General features: G+C 39.9%; 1 protein-coding gene across 18 annotated transcripts in view; it reads right to left on the minus strand.

Annotated features, from left to right (window-relative positions):
- The window catches only part of SORBS1 (sorbin and SH3 domain containing 1), a 149,608-nt gene that overhangs the window by 118,295 nt on the left and 6,272 nt on the right, over positions 1-25,041 (minus strand). For 11 of the 18 annotated variants that reach the window (XM_069099294.1, XM_069099291.1, XM_069099290.1 and 8 more), the window contains exons 3-5: positions 22,087-22,206; positions 7,491-7,517; positions 7,264-7,379 (exon numbers count right to left, since the gene is read on the minus strand). In XM_069099294.1, the coding sequence (XP_068955395.1) occupies positions 7,264-7,379; positions 7,491-7,517; positions 22,087-22,206 (263 nt within the window). Of the gene's footprint in view, positions 1-7,263; positions 7,380-7,490; positions 7,518-22,086; positions 22,207-24,413; positions 24,510-25,041 lie in introns of all 18 variants that reach the window. The other 7 variants (XM_069099288.1, XM_069099284.1, XM_069099289.1 and 4 more) reach the window with 1 other exon arrangement.

Below are 25,041 nucleotides of genomic sequence, written 5' to 3' on the forward strand. Positions count from 1 at the left end.
AGGAAGGAAGGAAGGAAGGAAGGAAGGAAGGAAGGAAGGAAGGAAGGAAGGAAGGAAGGAAACAACATTTATTAAGTGTCTACTATATGCATATACTGCTAAGGACTTTACCAATATTATCTCATTTGATCCTCAGAACAACCTAGGGAAATAGGTGCTAGTATTATCCCCATTTTACAGTTGAGGAAACTGAGGTAGACAGTAGTTAAGTGACACAATTAGTAAGTGTCTGAGGTCCTCAGCTGCCTTAGAGAGTAGCATAAACTGAGTCTCAGAGAAGATTAGTGATCTGCCCATGCACATATAATGTCAGTGATCAGAATTTGAACCCAGGTTTTTTTAACTCCAAGTTTAGCAAGCTTAGGCAATATGCAAAACTGCCTCACAAAATTGGGAAAGAGATTTCTTCTTTTACATATGTTTATTTGATGAAACCAATTAATTAAGTCAGCATAGGAAAGTCAATGCTCTGATTCCATTGGATTTGGAGTTAGAGTCTGGGTGTGAGTTCTAATGTGACCTTGTTAAAATCACTCAGTCTTTCTGAGTTTCACTTTCCTCATCTGAAATGAGAATAATAATTTCTGCATCATTTACCATGTAGGGTTCCTGGAAGGACCAAAGAGATAACACACCTAAAATATTTCATAAACCAAAAAGATCTCTATAAATGTTACTATTAAGTGTGGCATTATTGTTACTGTTAACAATAACAAGATTAATAATAATAGCAAGGTTAATAATAACAAGAATAATGATGAAAGACAAACTTGAAATGAAGCACAAGTGATCTCCTTCTTGCCCATGTCTTATAAAAAGTTCTAAGGATATCAGTGGCAATTTAATCAAACAGAGAGATGGGAGAATGCTGTCCCAAAGTGATCATGGCCAATACCATGAGAACAGTTGAAACCAGTGAGATCTAACTGATCAATCAGAGATTAAAAAGGCATACCTGTGATACTCCCTGCTTGCTCTCTATACCACACCCAATAGTTCCTTGTGGCTATATGTATTAGATTCTGAATCCAGAGTGAATCAGAAGGGGCCATTCACCAATGCCCCCAGCTCTCTATTGGTTCTCCAACTAGGCATCCTGCTGGAGGTCAGGGGTCATCGTAGGAAGTATACTTCCTTTGGTTATAGGCCTAAGGCCCCAGACTATGACCAAGGTGGCTGGGATGACCCCCTTCTTATAGGAAAACGCACGTTCTTAACACTCTTCTCAAGCTAGTCTCATCTCCAAAAGGTATATTATAGCCTAGAAGGATCTACATTCAGAACTCTTGGGCAAGAGGCTAGTGGAAAAGATAAGAAACAAAAGAAAAAAGGCTATTGGCATAAACAGTAACAATTAGTGCTCACGGAGGGGGAGGAGAGAGAATGTTACAGGAACTTCTAACAAGAAGAGACAGTTTGGTTGATTTTTGATGAATTTTGATGCACATAACTATATAAACAGTTCTCTCTAGGGTCAGGGTCATGGTCATGGTGTAATGGTAGCTATGGTCACTGACATGTGGTCACACACAAAACAAGCAGTTTCCCCCCTTACTCTGTAAGACTTGAGAGTCCTTAGTAAAATACTGCAGGTTCCACAAATTCAGAATGAAGGCTGGGGGGAAGTCTCCATGCTAAATATGAAATCTCCAGGAACATAAAGCATAACTCCCATACAAAAAGGGATCCCTTTCTTTTCACTGGACTGTAGTAGGAGGCTGTTTTTCTCCTGGCCTCGGTTTACTTTCATTTTAAGCTTGTTTCTCTCCATATGTGATTCCTTCTTGTCCAAAGATAGAAATCGGTTTCAGGGAGTGTTTAACTTAATTTGACCGTGCCCATATATGGGCCTCAGGGATGCATTACATCAAGCAATAAGCCTTCATAGCTCTTTGCCCCTTCAGAAAACACACTCCCCAGAGGTCTGGATATGGTTGTCAGTGACTATTAAAGCCAATAGTCCTATTTTATTGCTGTTTCTTGTAGCATTAAAGAAGGTGTGGGGGTGGGGAGAAGGGCTGGAGTTAAGTAAAGCAGTGAAAGAGAGTGCAATTTGACAATTCACCAAAAGAGCCCCAGGATTGGGAATGAGGAGACTTCTACTGGAGATCTGCCTCAAGATTAGCTGTATATCAGCAAATCTGGGCAAATTATTTAACCTTTCTAAGGCTCGGTTTCTCATTTGGAAAATGAGAATAATAATAATGATAATATCAGCACCACAGGCTTCACAAGATAATTGTGAAGATCAAACAGGCTGGATGTATTAAGGTGCTTTGAAAGCAGAAAGGTGCACTTGGGATACTTCCTTCTTGCTCCCAACATGTATACACCCAGAATTTTTCAGGGTTGTGTACATTAGACTAAAATCAGAATGAGTCAGTCTGGGGGGAACACGATCATCCAATGGAACAGAAAAGCAAAGCTAACTAGGATGATCCCCTATCTCCCAGCCACTGCCTTGGCTAGGGATCATAGCAGTGATGGGGTACATGGAACAAGAATGACTGGGTCAGCTCTGCAAGCCTGTCTCCTGACAGAGGGCACATAACCCGGTCAGCCAGGAAAATTAATACGTTGAAATATCAAGGCAGCAGGATTCTTCCATCTGACTCCATAATTTCCATGTCCCTCTTTCACTTCATATAGGCAGATAGACAGGGGACAGTGATCCTGGGGAGCTCTGGGACAGCTTCAGAGGTTACACCTGGGATCCAGCAGGGTAACCATCTTTTATTTGTCTCTTGCCTGGGTGTTAATAGCATCAAGGTAGGGCAAGGAGTTTGCTCCTCCCTCAAAACAAACTGTTGGGAGGAGGATGGGAAGGAGAGAAAATAAATTATTGCTAAAAATTAATTTTAAAAAATAAAACAATCTTGGAAAAAATTCATTACTCATATTTCTTGTTTGCATTTTCAGGCATCACTGAGTCTATTGGTAGTATGTCTATTAATAATAATACTAATTAATCTGGATAATCATTAGCTATTAATTACCAATAACTACCAATACATCTATTAATAAAATCAGTTATTTCTTTACAGATGAGCGTGCAGCAAAAATAAATCTGGAATAGCAATATCAAGTAATAAAACACTGTAATAGTAGAAGAGCCACCCAATATGCAAATGAATCAAGCAATTTAATTAACTCTCCAGTTCCTGAGCAGATCTGTGTTAGGTCAACCATTCACTTTTGGTCCCTTGTGATAACGAGTCTGGTGTAGCTGCTTATGAAGCCAAAGGGCATTATTAGCATTCATGAGCTGTCTTTTGGGTATTAAGGTAATTATTAGGGTTTATGTGTATGCATGTATTTGTACGTGTGTGTATGAGTACATATGTGGCATGTAAATTCCATGTGGATTATAGTATCATTTCCCCAGTGTAGATATGATTGTTGTTATCTGTGAGTGAGCTGACTGAAATGAGATAGCGCATATTTTCAGGGCTGATAGGAATCTAAGTGATTAGTCTACCCTCCCCCCCCATCTCCCACTTTGGATGACAAAACAGGGGTCCAAAGAAGGGAGCTGACTGTATCTGATTACATACATTACAAATTGGGTAAACTTCTATATATTTGGGAAACAGTTAACTTCTCATATCACTCCAACTATCTGAGTCTCTGTTTATTCACTTGTACAATATGGCAGTTGTATTAAATTGTCTCTCAGGGCCTTTCAAACCCCAACAGTCTATGAATTGATCATTCTTAACACAATGATACCTGTGGAGATTCAGCAGTAAGTCTATGGTTCTTAACAATGACATGCCAGGAAGGAATTTTCTATCATTCCAATTGTATAAACAGACAGTACTGAGTGGCAGGCAATTTTAAGAATTCTGGAGCACGTTGGCATGCATTGCCAGCACACAAAAGGCACTTAATAAATACTCATTGACTGGATAATTTGGCTACTTTCAACAGCTAATCTATGTAGATAGAAAGGAAGAGGGAGATGGTCCCTCTGCCTATTTCAGTTCCGAGGTACCAAGAAGGTGGTGAAATCCTCATCACTATGAAGAGGAGACAAAGCCATCCCAGATTTCTCTCACTTGGTGCAGAAGGCTTGTTCACTTCATTTCCTCAGAAGCATGGTAAAGAACAATAGCATTGACTTACTCGGGTGCTTAGGACCACTTGGCAGGGATACAGGAGAGTGCTCTGGCTAAGAAATATTTTCATTTCTCTAAAGCTCTTATGCAGCATGATTCAGTGAAAGGAAGGCTGGACTTGGAGTCAGGAAGACCTAAGCTGAGTTACCTCCTACATGTACTGACTGACTAAGGGAAAGACACTTAACACTTCAGTGTCCTTTGAAATGCTCTAAAACTGTAAGTTCCAGATAAGCTGCCTCTCTGTGTGGGTGAAGGGAACTTTCATACATTCCAAGTTCTCCCAAACCAATGAAATCAGAGGACAAACCCCCCAAATGTACTTATTATGTGTGTACTTATCATTATTATGTAATTATAGTAGTCTGTGTTAGCATCTTACCCTCTTATGAGCCTGTAAACTCCTTGAGGCCAGGTTCTATCTCATAAAAACTTAATTATTCCACTATCACCTAAAATGATGCTTTTCTCACTGTAGACATTCAATAACTATATTATTTGTCGATTACCTCCAAGTTGCTATACTTCTGCAACATAAAAGCAGAACCTCTGGTCAACCTTCATGAGTTCTGAGAGATGAGCTCATTGCTCTATGTAGATAGATCATTACATGATCTCACCCAAATTTACAGAACTATGGCAACTCCCCACTGGATATGAACTCAAGAAAAAAGCCTGCTGAGCTTCCAGTTGGTGAACAATATATATTGAGCACCCTCTGTGTGAACTTGTCCATGTCCTCAAGGGGAAAGAAAAGAAACAGAAAGCATGGACCTGCCCTCAAGGAGCTTGCAGAGAGGGATGGAGTCGCTCAGAAAAAGGGGCGAAACAAGCACAGAGTGGTCTGGCCCCTCTTGCACAGCATCCACCCATTCTGTTGCTGTACAGGCTGGGAACTAGCAATTACAGCTTCTGTTTAGAGAAGTAACATCAGGCATCTAGGTGGTATAGTGGAGAGAGAGATGGAATTGGAATCATGAAAATCTACATTCAATTCCTACCTCAGACTAGTCATGGGATGCTGGGCAAATTAACTTCTCTCAGCCTCAGTTAACTCATCTATAAAATGGGAAGAATCATAATAGCATCTACTTCTCAAAGTTGTTATAAGGATTAAGTGAAAATATGTAAATGAAGTGCTTTGCAAACCTTAAAGTGCTATTATATAAATGCTAGGTATCATCATCGTCATCATCATTATCATTCTTAAAAACACACAGTATGAATGTGGGGGTTATACCCAGAAATAGGTTCTGTCTTTCTTTCTTGGTCAAGGATTACTCATATTTTCTTTTTTTTTTATTATTATTTTTAAGCAATCAGGGTTAAGTAACTTGCTCAAGGTTACACGGCCAGTTATTTCTGGGTGTGGTGCTGAGCGCCTGAGCCCGGGATTTGATCTCCAGGTCGTCCCAACACTGGAGCCGATGCTCTTACTCGCTGAGCCACCTGGCTGCCCCTAAGCAATTGGGGTTAAGTAACTTGCTCAAGGTTACACGGCCAGGTGTTTCTGGGTGGGTGCTAAGTGTCTGAGCCCGGGATTCGATCTCCAGGTCTTCTCAACACTGGAGCCGGTGCTCTTACTTGCTGTGCTACCTGGCTGCCCCTGGATTGCTCATATTTTCAATCAATCAATAAACATTTATTAAGTGCCTACTATGTGCTAGGCACTGTGCTAACTGCTGGGGATACAAAGAGCGACAAAAGACAGTCCCTGCCCTCAAGGAGCTTACCATCTAATGGGGGAGATAACATGCAAAGAAATATATACAAAGTAAGGAACATCCAGGATAAATAGGAGGTAATTAACAGAAGGAAGGCACTGGAATTAAGAGGGCTTAGAGAAGACTTCCTGTAGAAGGGGGGATTTTTCAGCTGACAAGGGTGGGGAGAGAAAGAATAGGAAGAAGCCTGAGGGAGCTAAATCTTAGCATAATCATTACCGTTATTAGCTAAAGTTTCAAACATCATCACTTCGTAGATCAAATGAGAAAATATTTGTAAAACACTTAGCAAGTGCCCAATACATAAGAGGTAATACAGAAATGCTTATTCCCTTCCACTCCTCCATTGCAGACAGAAGTTATCGCTGGGATTGTTTGCCTATAGTGGTAATTCTTACTTCTGGCCCCAGTCACTGAGCAGTGAGAGAGCAGGAAGACAGCACAGAAAGCCAGCAGACGCCCAGACTCTTATCTGGGGAAGTGGGGATGGGGAGATCCATAGGAACTCCAACTGCAGCTTCCACCTAGCTCTGATCACAATTGGGCTCCAACCTCTCCAGACTGGTTACCCCTCTTTCACACACTCCTCATTCTGGCCAAACTGGTCTATTTACTGTTGTTCCTTGGACACAACATTGCATCCCTGACCTCTGTGACTTCACCTGCTGTCCCTTCTCAGATACCCATGTCTGAAACACTCTCCCTCCTCCCTCCCCCTTGTAGAAACTCTAGCTCCCTTTCAAGACAGCTCATGGCATCTCCTCCACAAGGTTTTTGCTGATCATTCAGTAGTTAATGCATCCTGTTCTGACAATTACTTTGCATTTATTTTGTATGTAGCTGTGCACAGGCTGTTTCCCCCAATAGAATGTAAGCTCTTTGAAGGCAGGAACTATTTCTCTTCTTTTCTTTCCTTTGTCTCTTCTTCCTCTTTTTTTGACCTTTCTTTGTATCCATAGCACTAAACATAGTGCCTAGCACATGATAAATAACTGGCAATTGACTGATTTGAACACTAGACAATTAACAGAGTGATTACAGGACTACCCCTCATGTAAATATAGACATGGATAAAATTTAAAATGAGCTTGAATTATTTCCCCCATTTGCTTTTAAACAGTTTTTTAAAATATTCTCTTCCAGAACTTTTCCCCAAGCGTCAAAGAAACTTTGTGAGTTCAAAGGAACCAATTGAAATCCCCATGTATGCACAAGTGAACACCACCATTATATAACTATTCAAGGCTCACTCCTCTTTAGCCCCAACTCTTCTGTACTCTGTTTCTTGGAGAGAGTTTCCACTGGTCCAGAAGCTTACATTAGGACCTATCCAATTGAGGCAGCTGTGCCTCCGAACCCGAGGCACAGAACAATGCCCTCTGCCCACTCTGCACCCAGCCCTCAGACACATGTCTGCCTACCTGGGACTTGTTGTCAGAAGGAAGATTGGGATGCACACTTCGGTAGCCCTTGGCAGCCAGGGAAGAGGGCTGGGCGTTTCCGTTGGTATCTGCCTTAGAGGACAGTCTCCACTCATCTACAAGATCAAAAAGTACTCGGGTCACCAGGAATTCTCCCTAGTTCCAGGGGGCTTTTCCATAGGCACCAGTGGAATCCAATGAGACAGATAATTCAAAAGCAAGCTTACCTGTGGGGAAATTTTCTGGCTCCAGACCTAAGGGGTATCACGGAGAGGGATGAAAGAAGAACGAGAAAAACAAAACAAAATAAAAAACAAAAACAAAAAAGCAAATGGTTATGTTAGCAGGAAACCAGCATACACTGGGACCGAGGGAGAAAGCCCAGCTTCCGGATTTCAAACACAAAATGCCTTCAGTCAGGATGGCCTAATTACCATAGGAACGAGCTCTAGCCATGATGTGCTCAGTGTCTCTGACCTTTGAAAACACAAGGCTCACATTCAGAGCAATGAAGAAACAATTGTCCCTTGACATTCCTCTTTTGCAGACAAAAAAGCAACAGAACTCTCTTCTCCAGAGGCACAATTCAATCACTCACATTTTCCCTCTTGAAGCCTGATGTTAGTAAAAGAAAGAGCCCTCCTAATTCTAATTAACACTACTCAGTTAACATTTTAGATTCACAGAACTGTATCAAACAGATACGTGGGTTTGGGGGGTGGGGTTTGTTTGTTTTTTAAAGAAGAGAGGTAGTGATTGGGGAGGGAGAAACAAAAAATTGAAACTCAGTGGTAAAGAACCTCTTTTTCCACCTGATTTTTCCTTGATTTTAACTAACCTAAAAATAACAGAACCTTAAATCTGGCTGCCCTACTATTGTTCCCATCACACTTTAAGTCACCCCATCTCTCTGTGATAAGATACTACTACATGAAGTTTTCTCGTCCATCCTCCATCTCCTCTTACAAACCCTGAACCTCCTGTATTTACACCATCCAGCTACCTCTTTTCTAATTGCCAATGATATGTATGAGGTCAAATTTGTGGATGTCAAATGGTAAGGAAGGAGAGCTAATTCAATGGGTGTCAGAAAAGGGATCCCAAAAGAGCTAATTAATCAAGGTTAATTCTAATAAGAAAAAGTTGTTTAGGGATTAATGGAAAGTCTTCACTTAGATTAAAAAAATCAAGTGCACAAGTACAGAAGGGATGATATAGTTAGACAATAGTTGATTTAAAAAATATCTGGGGGGGCTTAATGGAATGGAAGCTTGATGAGTTAAGAGAGTGATAGAGCAAACTAAGGAACTGATATTACCTTGGGCCTTATTAATAGAAATACAGGTGAGATTGTAGCTCTGCTGTATTCTACCTTGGTCAGACAATACTTGGAATATTGTTACCAATTCTGGACATCCTATTTTTAAAAGGACATAGTGTCTATGTCATAGCTAAACTGGACTAAAGAGAAGAATTGGTCAACCGAAGTAATTAAAAACACAGCCTATGAAGATTGGTTGAAAGGACAAGGTTATGAAGAGCTTTAAATGCCAAACAAAGGATTTAGAATTTCTTGAAAAGGGGGGATGTTGGACTCTTGGAGGGGTGGGTAGGTTAAGGAATAGGAGGGCAAGGTAGAGGTTAGAAGTAAAGCAGAGGAGTGAGGAGGGATAGAAATAGGGTAAGAGGGAAAAACAGGAAATGAGGAAAATGCACAATAAGTAATTATAGTTTAGGATATGAATGGGATGCCTTTACCAATAAAATGGAAACAGCAAATTAAAAATTTGAATTCAACAATATGTTACTTTCAAGAAATTCTATACAAATGAGAGATATACACAATGATAAAATAAAGGTCAGGAGTAGAATTTATTATGTAAAGAAAGCAAGGGTAGTAGTCATGATCTCAGATAAAGTTAAAGCTAAAATAAATTTAATCAAAAGAGAAAAACAGGGAAACTACACTATGTGTCAGCCATATTATTCAATATTGTTTTAGGCCATTTAAAATAACAAGACAGTATAAGATATCTCAGAGTATGCCTGCCAAAGCAGAGGCAGGAACTAGATGAACATAAACATTAAACACTTTTTTACAAATAAAGTCAGATCTAAATAATTGAAGTAATATTTATTGTTGATGGGTAGGTAAAGCCAATATTAAAAAATGACAATTTTACCTAATTAATCTATTTATTCAATACTATCCCAATTAAATTACCAAAAACTTATCTTACTGAGTTAGAAAAAATAATAACAAAGTTCATTTGGAAGAACAAAAAGCCAGGAACCTCAAAGAAACTAGGTAAAGGAAGCAGATTCAGCAGTACCAGACCTTAAACAATATTATAAGTTGAAGTAATAGGGGCAAGGTGCAGAAAGCAAGATTTTGGCTAGACTTTTGAAGTTTGTTTTTTTTTTTTTGTAAGAAAAAAGTTTATAACAATTAAAATAGTTTAAACATTAAATATGCAGCCTTGGGAGGTAGGAAGTTCCCCATTCTGAGCATCTTCAAATGGACACTAGAAGATCACATTTGGGGTGTGCTGTAGAGGTGGGGCCTGGCCAGGTGTGGGTTGGACAATATGATCTCAGAGATTCTGTTACAACGTGAATGTCTGCCCTGCCTACCTCAAATGAGGTCATTTACATGAAACTGCTCTTCATAGCCAAAGAGATTAGACAAACAACAGGTTATCCTTATTAGTCTCTCTTTTCTATCCATACCTGCGCTCCCATACTCTACTTTATGACTTCTATCCCGTTTCCAAACAGATGAAAAGAGAGAGATATTGCTGCTAGCACTTCATACCTCATCTGTATGCAACTTGGAGCCCAAAGAGGCCGTAAGACCCCTGAGAATGAGCTTCTAGGGGAACTGGAATATGTGGGAAATTAAGCAATAAACACATACTCAGGGAAGGTGAAAAGATGCCATCTTGTTAGGACAAGAAGGAAATAGAAGGTTGGGGAGAAAGGAATGGTACATGGGGTAATGGAAAAAGCTAAGTCCATGTTTTATTAAATTTAAGTGAGGTATATTAGAAAGTCAAAATTAGCCTTTAGTGTTGAGAGTGGGCCAAAAAGCCCCACGGATTTTAGCTTATTTCCTAAGTCCTGCAGTGACTTAGTTGACAAATGTGTTTTGTGTCTGACTGATTTCTCAATTGTGACAATGTCATCATGGGCACCTAAAGCAAAACCTCAGGTATCCAGAACTTTAGAGAAGGCACCATTCTGATAATGGTTTTCTGGATAATAGTGTTTTTTTTAAACTATTAAACACCAGAATTTGTATTTAAATAATTTTGAATGAAAATCTTTCCAAACTGCAGTACAGACAGCATCAGAGACACAGAATCTCAGTAAGGACTCAAAGAGAATCTAACTCAATTTGTCCCCTAACAAGAATTTTTTTCTTCAACAACACACCCAACAAGTGTTCATCAGCCCTTGTTTGAAGACTGCTAGTCAGAGGGAATCAGTGACCACATCAGAATTGTTCTCATTGTTAGAAGGCTTTTCCTTACATTGAACCATCTGCCTCTCTCCAATTTCCACCCATTGTTCCTAATTTTATCCTCCGCCTTCTTCAACTAAGCATGTTAAAAGCAACATAATCTTTTCCTGATGACTCAGGGTTACCATGTTGAATATCAATTATTATACTGCATAAGAATACCTTCAGGGTACTTGCCCCACATGTTAACTAGCTCTAAAAGGCTGGACTTTAAAAAGTTTTTATGTTAGTTTTTATGGGGAAGGGGAGGCTGGTCAAAGATACTGCCACTATTTGCTATTGTCCATGTGCCTGCCTTTTTTTCCCTGCCAATTCTAATCTGCAGATAACTATACTTTTAAAGACTTAGCTACTAAATTACAGATGAGTTGTGATCTGTGTAAGTCAACTTGCATTTAAGTGCCTACTACTATGTACCAGGCATGGTGGCATTCCAATAATGATGAAATCATTGATTCTTGATTTATTGATACAATGATGTCTTATTTCTAACATCATGGATTATCTGTCAAGTAGAGCTTAATATTTGTGTGATGCAGACAATTCATGTCATTTCTCTGGGCTCTGCTCATCTCTAAAATGGAGATAATATTACCTGCAGCACTTACCACCCCTCCCAGGACTCTTTTGAAGTTCAAATGAGACAGAAGAAGTAAAGCATTTTGCAAACTTTAAAGCACTTTGTAAATATAAGATATTATTGCAGTTGTTAAAAAAAATTCTAGAAGAGGAAGGTACAGATGGAATCTTGATCACAAGGATTTTTCCAGTGGTGGAAAAAAATATGAAGTTGATGCCTCTGTGGTTTCCAAATAGCACTTTCCTTATAATTATTTTCAAGACTATAAGATCCTGAAGATCTCGTAAACTTTTTTCCCCACTCTTACTCTCCAAGGTGAGCATATCGTGTTGACTCATAAGCTTTTCTGCCATTTGATAAAGATTTAATTGTTTCCAGATATTTTACATTCTTTACCTCTTTGATATTCTTCTCTACTTTACCAAGGGCCAGGTGACATTCTGAGGCAATTTGTGACTAAGCTCCATAAGCACAAAACAAAACTGAAGATGGCTTATTTCTAGAGAATGCTCTGTGCTGTACAAAGTGCTTTTTCGTACATTGTCACTTGATCCTCACAATAATTTAGCTCCACTGACTTCCTTCAAGTGCCTGATAAAATCTTCCCTCACCCCCCTTCATTCTAGTGCCTTCCCTCTGCTCATGATTCCCAATTTGATGTCCTGTAGATATCTTGTTTGTACCTGTTTTTTTGCATATTATCTCTCCCATTAGACTATGAACTCTTTGAGAACAGGGACTGTCTTTTGTTTTTTCTTTATATCATATCTCCAATGTTTAGTACAGTGCCTGGAACATGGAAACTACTTAATAAATATTTAATGACTAAGATCTTTGGACCAGTTATTGATATTCCCATTTTACAGATTGGAAAACTGAAGTTTACAGGTTTACTAACTGAGACTAGAGCACAGGGTCTTTTCAGTATGCCACAATGCCCATCTCTTTATAGAATCTTTAAACCATTTAATCTTCAATCCAGAAAGTTTTAAAATAATCTTTCTAATCTAAATTTTTCACTCATGTCCAACTCTTCTTGACCCCATTTGAGGTTTTCTTGGCAAAGATACTGGAGTGGTTTGCCATTTTCTTCTCCAGATCTTTCTAATAGCCACTACCGTGTTTCCCCGATAATAAGACCTACCCCGAAAATAAGCCCTCCCCTTACTGTGTAAGATTCCTCTAAAATAAGCCCTCCCCCGAAAATAAGCCCTATTGAGATTGCTACTGTAGTGAAGGTGATCCCCTGCGCTACACGCTACATTACGGTACCCTCTGTATGCACCGTCCCCCCTACCCCCCCGTGAAACGCACGCCGAGCTCCGAGCTGCATCCAATCAGAGCTGCAGCAGTGAGCGCGTCATCCTGTTCTTCCCCAGTGATTTGCTTATTGAATAAAGGTACATATTTTTGTTCATATTTACCTGTTTATTAAAATTGCTGTCAATGTTCATTAAAATAAGCCCTCCCCTGAAAATAAGCCCTCTGGTGTTTTTCTGTCAAAAAAAAATATAATAAGACAGTGTCTTATTATCGGGGAAACATGGTAGTAATTCTCTGTAATCTATAATCAGAACCTGCTCTATCTTCTATATAAAGCGGGAAATGATGTAATCATATAGCCTTTAAAGCATGAAGAGGTTCTGGACACCATCTGAGTTAGTGGTTCTAAACTTGGGGTCCATAAACTTATTAAATTTAATACTTTGATAACTGTATTGCAGTATAATTGGTTCCTTTTGTAATCCTTTATATTTTATCTTATGCATTTAAAAGTGTTCTCTGAGAAGCATTTGTAGACAAGACTGCCAAAGGGTTTCATGATACAAAAAAAAAAGGATTTAAAAAACCCACTATAGTTCAATCCCCTCATTTGACAAATCCTTGAATAGCTTGATTTAGGTTTTTGGCAACTCTGAAGAGGCCTTATATGTTAGCAAGATGCTTAGTTCCTTTTGCCTTATCTTTCTACCACCTGGTTTTCATATCACAAGTCCATTTTGGGCCTCAGCCTGGGTCTGTTGACAATTCCTTCTCTTTTGCCTTGAGCCAATGCCATTTTTTTTTCATCGTTTGAAAGATTTTGCATGGATCAATTCTTGGATCTACTGATAATTCCCGGAGAGCTAATCTCACTGCTTTCCGGTAGAGCATCCAAAAGTTCCTTAATGGGCCCTAAAGGGGAGTTCTGAGCATTATAAGACCCGCAGCCACTGGCTTCGATTAATTTGCTTCCACTTTCCTCTTATGCATTGATCAAAATGAGTGATTAGTTTGAATCTTTAAATCCTTCGGTGTTAATTTTCTGTGGATATTCCTTCTGAGGCTTCTCTTGTTTCCAAACTGATTTCAGGAAATAAGTCAATGATGAGTACAAGAATCTTCACTTGTATGCTGAAGCTGTCAGGCAACCATGCTGAAGCAAGAATTCAAGATGAGTGTACTATTAGCATTGGTGTGAGGAAAACAGGCTTAAATGAACTGGAATCAAAGAATGACTTTAAAAGACAGATGATAGTCAGAATATAGGAATGAGAATCCGGCAACAAGGTGTTAACTAGACAGGAAGTTTAGCACCCACTAAGATCTCAAGGCTCTCTGCCTCTTCATAAGAAAAAGCACTGGTGTAGAGACATGGGTGGAGTCAATTTAGGAAAGAAGGATGAGCCAACAAGTTGGTCTTCAAGGACCTACATCTGGACAGGAAATGAGATTTTAAAAATCAGAAGCCAGACAGACAACATTCCCCTTATTCTAGGGTGGGGCCACAGGCATGCTTCTGAAGAAACCAGGAACAGATGTTACCAGAGCTTTCTCAGAATGAGAGGAAGAAAGTGGGCTCTGGTCAGAAGACCTAGGTCTCTGTAGCACTCTGGTAGTACTGTGGAGTGGAAAGAATATTGAATACTTCCCATCTTTTTATATAAATATGCTATTGGGACTGAGATGGTCTTCAGCAAGCGACTTAAATTCTCTGACTCAGTATTCTCATCTATAAAATGAAGGGGTTAGATGACAAATAAGAATTTCTCCAACTGATCATCTACAATTCTTTGAGTATTTTGGGGAACTCAGAAATAAATGATGTAGAATCAAGTTACCACTTCAAGGAAGGAGCAAAAGGGTTCAAGCTAGTTACAAAGCTCTATGTGTCTCGCCCTCTCCTCCTTTCCTCACCCCAAGTCACAAAACTGTTGTTGTAAAGATCAAATGAGATAACATACATACTTTGTAAACTTTAAAACTCAGTATAAACATAAGCTGATGTTACTCCTCAGAGACACCATCCATGCTCACACTAAATAAACTAAAATGTATTTTCTGACAAATCAACAAATGTAATTCTTCCAGGCCCAGAGATAATCTAATTCTAATCCAACCACCTTCATTTTACATATTAGGAAACTTAAGGCCAGAGAGATGAAGTGGACTGTCATAAAATCACAGGTTCATACATCAAAGAATTATAGCTCTCCAGCTGAAAGGAAATTCAGAGGCCACCTGGTCCAGCACCTCCATTTTACAGATGAGGAAACTGAGGCCCAAGTTGGTTAAGTGACTTACCCAAGGTAACACAACTACCAAGTAGTAGCACTGGGATTTGTACCTATGTATTTTGATTCTAAATCTAGCCTTCTTTTTCTGTTGCACCATACTAAGTAGCTCACTTACTAAGGTCACCACTGGTAAGTGTCAAATCCAAGTATCCCAGGACTTGGACCCAGGACTTCTAAGACCAGTGCTTTTTCTACTACTCTGCTTCCACATCTTTCCATAAATTCTCTAGAGGGAACTGACCTAAAGGACTGATTGGATTTCCTTCTTTTGGTTCAAGAGTTATTAATCTGGGAGTCCATGAGCTTTTTTGAAAAAATATTTTGAAAACTTGTTTTAATATAATTGATTTCCTTTGTAAGCTCATGTATTTTTATTTTGTACTTTTCAAAGCATTATCCTGAAAAAAGGTCCATAACTTCACCAGACTGCCAGAGGGGCACTAAGAACCCCTGCTCTAATACTATAATGCTGTTTGAGTAACAATATAGCAATGTCCATCTGATGTCTTTTATTCTCCTCAAATGAACAACCCATCTCTCATTTTTTAGGCATTCATAAGATGAATCTTCATGCTACTTCTCATGGGCAAGTCATCACGGACAATGTGTTACAATCTACTTAGACCCACCATATGGCTTTCTATTGACCTTTGGCTACCTATCATTTTGATTTTCCAAGATCATGATATCCCATAATCTGCAGTCATATGGCATCACTAAGAGAACATTGATGGTTAAAAATATCAAGGCAACAAAGTTGGGGAACACAGGCCACTGTAAAATTTCCCAAAGGAGATATAGCCCAATCACTTCCTACTACTTATTCCTAGGTCAAGCTCCCTGACTTTTACAGTGCCTTTTTGACATACCTATAATAGGGTTAGGACTCAATGAACTTCCCACAAAGCTTCATGTCATACCATTATCTAGGCTATAGCCATTTTTCACTTACTTTGCTTTTCTAGTGTGGATAACTATGCCAGGTTTTCCCCCTTATAACAAATATGCAAATGCATAGTCAAGCAAAACAAATTCTCACATTAACCATGTCCAAAAATGTTATGTCTTAACTTCTTCACTACTTTGTCAAAAGGTGGGTAACATGCTCCATAATCTGTAATGTCTGTAACAATAGTTGTATTTTATATGTGAGAATTCTCAAGTCTTTCAATCAAAAACTCTCAAGTTTTTCCTTAAAATTTTTATAATTTCTATAAATTATATCTATATATAATATATAAACATCTGTAAATTATTTTCCCATTTTTGATCACTTCACTCTGCATCAGTTCATACAAATCTTCTGACAAATTTTCTAAAACTGTTCCTTTCATTGTTTCTTACAGTCAATAGTATTCCATTACATTCATACCATGATTTGTTTAGCTATTGCCCTATTGATGGGTAGTCTCTCAGTATCTAGTTCTTTGCCACTATAAAAGGAGCTGCTAGAAATATCTGTGTCCACATGAATCCTTCCCACCTTTTTGGATTTCTTCAGAGCATGAGTCCAATCTTTTCCAGAGAACTGCACATTTTACTAATGAGGCTCTGTGGTGTTTTGGGACTCATTGCAATGAACAGCACAACATCAGCAAATAGGAGCATTAGAATGACATCACCAACAGAGTCTTTTTATCTGGACTCTATTCAGAACATCTTTCAAAATAGTCGTGACTATCTTAAGTAAGTATAATTCTCCATTTTATACTTCACTTGTCATCAATATTTGGTGGATCTCTGAACACAGTTATTTGGTGAAGTGGACAGAGTGCTGAGCCTGAGGACAAGAAGATAAATCTTCCTGAGTTCAGATCTGGTCTCAGATACCTAGCCAGCTGTGTGATCCTATCCCAGTCACTTAATCTGTCTGCTTCAGTTTCCTCAACGGTAAAATGGAGATAATAATAACACCTGCTAGAAGGCACCGTAGTGAATAGAGTTCCAGTCTGGGAATCAGGAAGACTCATCTTCATGAGTTTGCATCTGACCTCAGATACTTACTAGTTGTGTGACCCCGGGCTAGTCACTTAACCCTGTTTGCCTCAGTTTCCTCATCTGTAAAATGAGCTTGAGAAGGAAACGGCAAACCACTCCAGCATCTTTGCCAAGAAAACCCCAAATGGGGTCATGGAGAGTCAGACACAACTGAAAAACAACTGAACAACAGCATCTCTATGGTCACAGTCACAGAATCACACTATGTAATTTCAATCTGTGCAGGGATAAGGGGGGCCTGTTGGCCTTCTTTGTGTTCTCCTGAGGCAAATGATTTTCAAAGCCACTTGAATGGCCAAACAAACTGTGGCCCATGGGTGGAATGGAATAATCCTGTGCTGTGAGAAAGGCCATCAGTGATGAGTAAATACAAAGAATGTTAAGACTTAAATGAACTGATGAAAAATGAAGGAAACTAAACCAGGAAAACAATATACACAATATCTATAAAAATGCAAATGGAAAGAATGATCACAAAACCATGGAAATGGAATCTTTCAGAATAATAAAGAACAAACATGGCCCCAAAGGAATCCTATAAGAAGACACCTTTGCAGAGGCGCAAAATATTGCAAATAACATTAAATCTTTTTCAATGTGTTAGCTGGTTTTATTGAATTTTTCCTCTTCCTCTTTTTCATTTAAAAATTCTTTTTAAAAAATAATGTATGGTTCTCTAGGAGTGGAAATGAATGGATGTGGGGGAAATCTAGATAAATGTAAAGACAAAAGAAATTTTTCAAAATCTATTTAAAAAACAAACAAGCATCAAATAAACAACGTTATTAGCAGCAGCTAATAATAATCTCTATACCATGGGAGAGAGCAGATTGGAGGAGGGGATATGCTGTGGGACTGCCATTCTGGGGTGGTGGGTAGGGGAAAAACAGGGAGAAAATTTGTAACTCAAAATCTGGCAGAAATTAATGATGTAAATCAGAAGTTAATAAAACATTTGAAAACTGAAAAAAAAATCTCTATACCTCTGCCAGTTGTACAACCATGAAGATGTGATTTGCTGTTGAAAATCATCTGTGAAGGTGCCCACCTGTTCCCTTCACATCCTTTTTTTTTTTTTTAATCAAAGATAGCTTCTATGCATGAAGGCATCATTTTAGAGAAGGGAAAAGAGGCCTATGAGTCAGGAGTTGGGGATTTCCTCTTGGTCATCTTTATTTTGAGGGAAGAAACATCATCTATGTTCTTTTTCACTCCTTTGGAATTCCTTCTCTCTGAGATGCCGTGAGTGCCTTTAGGATTGTGCCACCTTCAGGACAGATTCCGACTATGTACATATTTGGTCGGATCTGAATAATCTTCTAAATTATAACGTCACTGCCACTCTCTCAATGATGCATCAGGTCTGAGGATTCCTGATTGTCACTAATGAAAATAGCTAACAATGAAAACTCTATCAGGATCACTCAATTTCATGGCTTATTGTTGTCCTTTCAGTTTGATCTACAAATGCTCTCAGGGTGATCTGGTTTAGCTGAATCTCATCTGCTTGTTGTTTTTTTTGCTTTTTTTTTTTTTTAATGACTTCTGAATCAATACTACTTACAGTTTTCTACCATTCTCCCATCTGCTGGTTTGCAAATGAGCTTATACTCTAAGTTGATGTTGTTTGTGACTGCCATGTCTCTTTGCTTGACAAGAAGATAAGCATTTGTTGGCTGGGACTGATTCTGGGCTCTTTCTGTCTCCTTAGTGGGGCCATTATTTTGCTTTGGTGAAGTGTTTTGATAAGATGGGGACAGTGAGCATTGATGCCTTTACTTTTGACCATTTTTTTTTCTTGAATATGACTCGTTAATTAACTGAGACTGCTGTTATACTATGCAGCACATTTCCTCCCTCCTTTTTCCATGATCATCCTAGGATTTAGAGCTGGTATGAACCTTAGAGGCCATCCTCTTCATTTTAGAGATGAGCAAGCTGAAGCCTCCAAAGGTTACATGGCTTGACCAAGGTCAGATACTAACAGAGGCAAGATTGAAAGCCAATCCTCTGACTTCAAACCCATTATCCTTTTCATTGCATCATGTTGACTAATTTAGCATTTACTTAGTCAGTCAATGATCCAGGTTGGTTCTGACATATCTAGATTATTACAAAAGATAAAATTCCTACTTAGGCTGGGTCATTCATGGAAATGTGTTGAGGAGTCCTGGTGAAGGAGGAGCTAAGACCAAGGAATCAGAATAAATAGAAATCAAGAGTTAGAGCCACAGTGGTAGTGGTGGCCAAATAAGCAAAGACAGAGGGGAAAAAAATAGAAAAAGTAGGTATTGGGGGCAGTGCAAAATGGGAAGTTCAATACCAGTAAAGATCTGGGAGAGCTTTAGGAGTTGGGAGGTGTAGCTCAAGGTAAACTAGACAAAGGATTAGATGGATAGTCAGCAACTGGGAGATAAGCAAAAACTGAGAAAACCCCAATAAGAGTGGGCCACGCCAGGCAGACAGCCTAGCAGAACTAGTGTACAGCAACAGCAATCATGAAAAGAACCTGATATTGAGGAAGCCTGGTTTCTCAGCCTGAGCCATCTTTATTCTTCTTCCATACTGTTAAGAAGCAACCCCAAGCACATTCAGCCTATGGTCCCTTAGACAATGTTACATAAAAGCATCTGGTTAAGCAATGAAGGCAAGAAGTGTGTGGCACAAAAGGTTCTTACCAAAGATGATTCCCTGACATCCAGTCTTCCTGGACATTTTGGATATTGCTGCCACACTGACTACCCACAACGGTTCACCATATCGTTGACCAATCCCTTGAGCCCATCCATGTGTATGCAGGGCAACTGTGGAGCCATAAGTTACTCCTACAGTCCCATAAGGGGTCAAGGAGCCTGGATTTAAGACCAGGAAGATAGGCAGCCCTCTTGTCTCATAGATTGCTTCTCAATTTCAAACATGGACAAGGATACGGTCAAGACACAGTAGGGGAAGGACCAGCGCAAGGTATATTAAGAGGACAACCTCACTGTTCCCCAATGTTCCACACCTATTTTTGCTTCCTTAGTATCATTACTATTTTAATGACTGGACTACCTTACTAATTCACTTCAGCACATCATGTTCTATTACTCATAGTTCTTAATCTGTCACTTGTTTCCCATCTTGTTTGGTGTTTCTCCTTCAGCATTGGCCCCATATTTGCCTTACTAAAAATTTGTTTTGCTCGCTGCTAACCCTGCCAAGTTAGCCTGTGTTTATATGTTTGTTTTTATGTAATTTTGTATACATTAAAAATTTACATGTGGTCTTCCTCACTCGAATATGTCACGTTAGGGCAGAGAACATTTCTTTTTTGTCTTTTTATCCCCAGTTCTTAGCATAGTCGCCGTCTTGCAGTAGAGGCTTAATAAATACTTGTGTCATTCCAACTAGACCGAAACTTCCATTCTTGTTCCCAGTCCCTAATTCCCTACTGAGAGATAGGAGGTGACTGTGTGAAGATACGATATAGCAACCTGGGAAGTGCGTTGTCCACCTCAAGTACGTGTCTAAGATGTGACAGAGCCTGCCAAGAATCCCTACTGATGGTGCTATAGCTGTTGTTTGTCCTTCATTTTTGAAGAGGACCATGGGATCAGGGAAGTGATGCCATGATTTGCAAGTGGATTGGACTGAAGTGGGGGAGGGCTATACAAAATCCAGAAGGAATCTGAAAGCATTTCAGGGACTGGGAGCTTCTGGCTGGGAAAGTGAAGACCCTTAAGCTACACAAAGGTAGTGTTTCTTATTGAATAAGAAAAGGTAGTATACAGAAAGTAAAGAGATATTCATAGACATGATATTATGGAAATATATTGTACAAGTATAACCTATATCAAATTGCTTGCTGTCTCAGAGAGAGGAGAGGAAAGGAAGAGGGAGGAGAGAGAATTTGGAATTCAAAAAAAATTTTTAAACTAATGTTACAATTTCTTTTATATGTAATTGGAAAAAATAAAATAATGTTAAAAAATTCAAAAAGCACTCAACTCATAGACATAGTGGCATTGGGGAGGATGTGGTTTACAATGATAAGTAATAATAGAGGAACATAATAGAGGAATCCATGGAAGTCTGAGAGGCTGGCAATAGACTTGCCAAATACCAAAAGAACTTTACCCTCAATGTTGCATAGAATAGGAAAAAATTGCAGTGTGGTCCAAAGAAGGACAATCAAGATGGCGAACTGTCTGGAAGCCTTGGTCTCTGAGAAACAGTTGAAGGATTAAAGCACGGATTCTTAACCCAGAGGCGATGGCCTTTTAAAAAAATATATTTTGACAACTACAGTTAATATAATTTCCCTTGTAATCTTATGTATTTTATTTCAAGCCTTTAAAAATATTCTTCTGAGAATGATTCCTTAGGTTTCACCAGCTTGCTACAGGGGTCGATGACAGAGAAAAAGGTAAAGACTAGATTAGAGGGATTTTAGCCATGTCACTCCCACTGCCCCACCCACACTGGCCAAGTCCTATTACAGAATATGAGTACATATTGTTCCTGATCCTTAAATATCTGGACCCTAAGGACTCTTGGCTGGAGGACAGGGGAGGCCCCCTTGAGTTACAGATCTGGTCATCTTCCAGAGAAGACTCAAGTTTCCTGACCCATACTGTTCCTTTCTTCCTGCCTCCAAAGTTGGCCCTAAAATTGATCTCTGGTCCCCAGACTCTCCACCTCTCTCAGGCCCAGTGTTTTCCTCTATTGTTCTCCTGAGGGGCTGGGTCACTGGTGATCTGGGCTATCCCACCCTTAGAACCAAGCCCTGGCAAAGCAATTCTCTCCCCCCACCCCACTACTTCCTAAATAGGCCCCACATTTTGGGAGTGAAGTAGGATCAGAAATGCTAGATCCTCAACAGATATACACCCACCTCCTCTAAGCCACAAGTAATAATAAAGAGAAACTTGGCATCATTCCAGAATGCCAGCTGGCATTCACACTGAGACACACAGGTACCTACCTATTGATCTAAGACTGTGTAGCAGTAGCAGCCAAGCTCAATGCAAAGCAGCTGGAGAGGTAGGTGCTTCCTGGGAGCACAAGAAGATAGCTAGATAACCTATTTCAGATCCCTTTCAAAAGTAGCAAGATAGCATCCTACATCATTCCCATTTTACTTTAAGAACTACTATCCCAAGTGAAGAATGCATCTGGCTTACTTTCTGAGAGCATGGTCTCCTGGGGGCTCACGGGGCTGGCACTCGGAGATTCTCTGTGCATGGAAGATGCCCGGAGGGTCACCATTCCTTTTCCAGTGCAGATTTTGGTAGGATCCATGTCTGGAAAGAAAGGACCCAGAGGAGAAGGCTGAAAAATGCAAAACAGCAGCAGGATAGAGTTGGCTAAGAAAACAGTAACAGATTGGAAGTCAGTGGAACAAACTTACACCCCCGAGAATCCTCCAAACACTTTACTGATGCAAATTAACCTTTGTCTACAAATCTCTCTTTGGGAGACATTCACTAAGTATTTGTTGAAGGTGGGGGTTGGGTAGGATATATTAAGGCAAACTGTGAAATCCAAATAAATGTAGGACCCATATACATCGCTAAATCAGTTTTAAAATGTAAACATGTTTAGTCCCTTGATGAAATTCATTTTTAGGTCTGTGTTTTCTCTACTGAGATTAAGAAAGGGCTAAATTAGATGCTTCATGACGGTCCTTTTAATTTGGTACAGCAGGTCATGCATGAGTTGTCAAGTTCAAGAGATAACCATCATCCTTTGGATTTTTTTTTGGAGGGTAGTTGGGGTTAAGTGACTTGCCCAAGGTCACACGGCTAGTTTTTGTGTTAGGTGTCTGAGGCCGCATTTGAACTCAGGTCTTCCTGACTCTAGGGCCGGTGCTCTATTCACTGTGCCACCTAACCACCTCCTTTGGGTTTATTTTTTTTTTGGGGGGGGGAAGAAAGATCTCTTAGGACCAATTGGCCAGGATCCTACATAAGGCTAAACAGAAACTAAACAAAAACAGCCTCACCTGTGGTTTTAATGCATCATATTCTAGGGTGTTAATAGTTCCCCCAAATGAAAAGAATTAGTGAAGTAATGGCACTTTAAAGAAAATATCTGGAAACCCCAAACCTTCCAAACCCATCTTAGCACAAACCTAAAATGCCATGATCTCTTGTCTCTGTTTATTTTCATACAGCCTTAAACAGTCCCCAAACACCTTTAAGAATCATCTGACTTGGAAAGATTTAAAAATAAGTCACAATAAATTTGGTCTGAATTGATCGTGACCTGAGGCAGACAGGTTTAGAAGGTTAGGTTGATTCTGTTCAGCAAGGTCAAGTTATGGTCAAATTCAATTATCTTCGAATACTCACACTCTGATCTGCCTCTATTCTCTTTTCTGGCCTAAGATCAGAGAGGCCATTGAGATTGATTTCAGAGAGTTTGCATCGAGTTGGAGTGAGGGGGCACTGACCCATCCAACTCCATTCCCCTTCCTGACCCCACGTCAGAGAAAAGTGAAACCGATTTCTACTCTGCTTTTGACTCAGAAGAGTCCATTTTCCGATTTCCAATGAGAAGCTGCTTGGTACCATGTGTCAGGAAAGATCTGCACAGTAGAAACCCTATCGAAATGCAAGTAAAACATGGCTGGTTTTTTCTCATTAAAAAAAAAAGTCAGAGGGAGGATGGGAAAGTTCAGTCAATTTATAGGTTAACCAATTAGGAAATCAATTTGCTCTGCCCACTGGAATGATGTAAACTTCAATAAACATCTGTGGCCTGACCACATATCCATTTCTGCACAATGTAAGATTGGTGAATGTTTTGCTTTCAGCACATTTTCTGGCGCTCACATCTTGGACGTGAGAGACAGGAAATCATGGTAGCCTGAAGAGTAAGTAAGGCAAATATGCTTTGGGAACTGTCCTAATGAGCATGGCTATGACTTGACACTTACAAGAAGCTAGCCTAGACAATCACTAGGTCAGGCCTGGGTTGGAAGTGAGGGAGTGGAGAGCCAGAGCAATCCCTTCAGATTCAGCCCAATGCGGAAGGTCCCTGTAAGACTCCATCAGTTTTGTGCCCAGACCGGAGTTCCATATCTAATACAGGAAAACTGAGAGATGCTGGGTAGTACTATGTATCTCAGATCACCAGACCCACCCTAGGGATCATTTTGAACCCCTGACCCAACCCCCAACCTGAACCACATTCTTAAGGTCAAGCAATTTTTTATTCTCTTGGGTACTGTCAGAACTTTTCTGGCTCTTGGAAATATACACATATGCACTCACACACAAACACATTCACATATACCCTTACATGGAGAACAGAATTTAAGGGGATAAGAGACAGAATGACAGAGAAAGAGCATCTTCAGCATGCAAAGAAGGAAGTGAAGATTATGTCTAAAAGTGTCTTTTTAGAATGAATTAAGAAGTAAAAACATCCACCATCTAGAGGGAAGGTTAAGGGGAGGGGGGTGGAGAAGAAACCAAACCACCATGCCCACAGAGAGGAGAGATACCTGTAGGGAGGACTAGGCCAGAAGAGTTTGTCACTTTCTTCACAGGAATTATTTTAACAGCAGAAATAGAGCGTGCACGTAAAGGGTCGTCAGTAGCTGAAAACACAAAAGGGCAAATGGTGCACCCAAAAGAACATTTGGGAAACATTCAGGCATTTGAGGAAATCAGCAATGACAAAAGGAGGAAGCTGCACACACACACACACACACACACAGAGAACAATCCTATGAGCTGGAGATGCAGCAAGTAAAAATAACTCTTTTTCCCTGGTGATCCCAAGCACCAAGGCCAGGGAATCCTCCATACAGCACCCACTCAAATGCAGGCAGCTCCCAGGGCAAGGCACAGCGGGAAGGTGATGAACAAGGGTAGTCAATGGGAGGGGAGTGCATTCCTGCCCTAGAACATGGCATCCCTCTGGAGAAGACCTGGGGGCTCCACATCTATGATATCCATACACACCAAAACCACCCCAGTTTGGGCCATCACCTCTCACCTGAACTGCTTTAATATTCCATGGGACTCCTTTAAATAGCCCTTCACTTTCCCTACCCACCCTCCAAGTAACTACCAAGCCAGTACTACTAAAGCATTCATCTGACCATGTCATATCTCTGCTCAGGAAGC

The sequence above is a fragment of the Petaurus breviceps genome, unplaced genomic scaffold, assembly GCF_028583685.1.
Source record: "Petaurus breviceps papuanus isolate PSGF00001 unplaced genomic scaffold, PetGlider_PUasm1.0 37, whole genome shotgun sequence".
Lineage (NCBI taxonomy): Eukaryota > Metazoa > Chordata > Mammalia > Diprotodontia > Petauridae > Petaurus > Petaurus breviceps.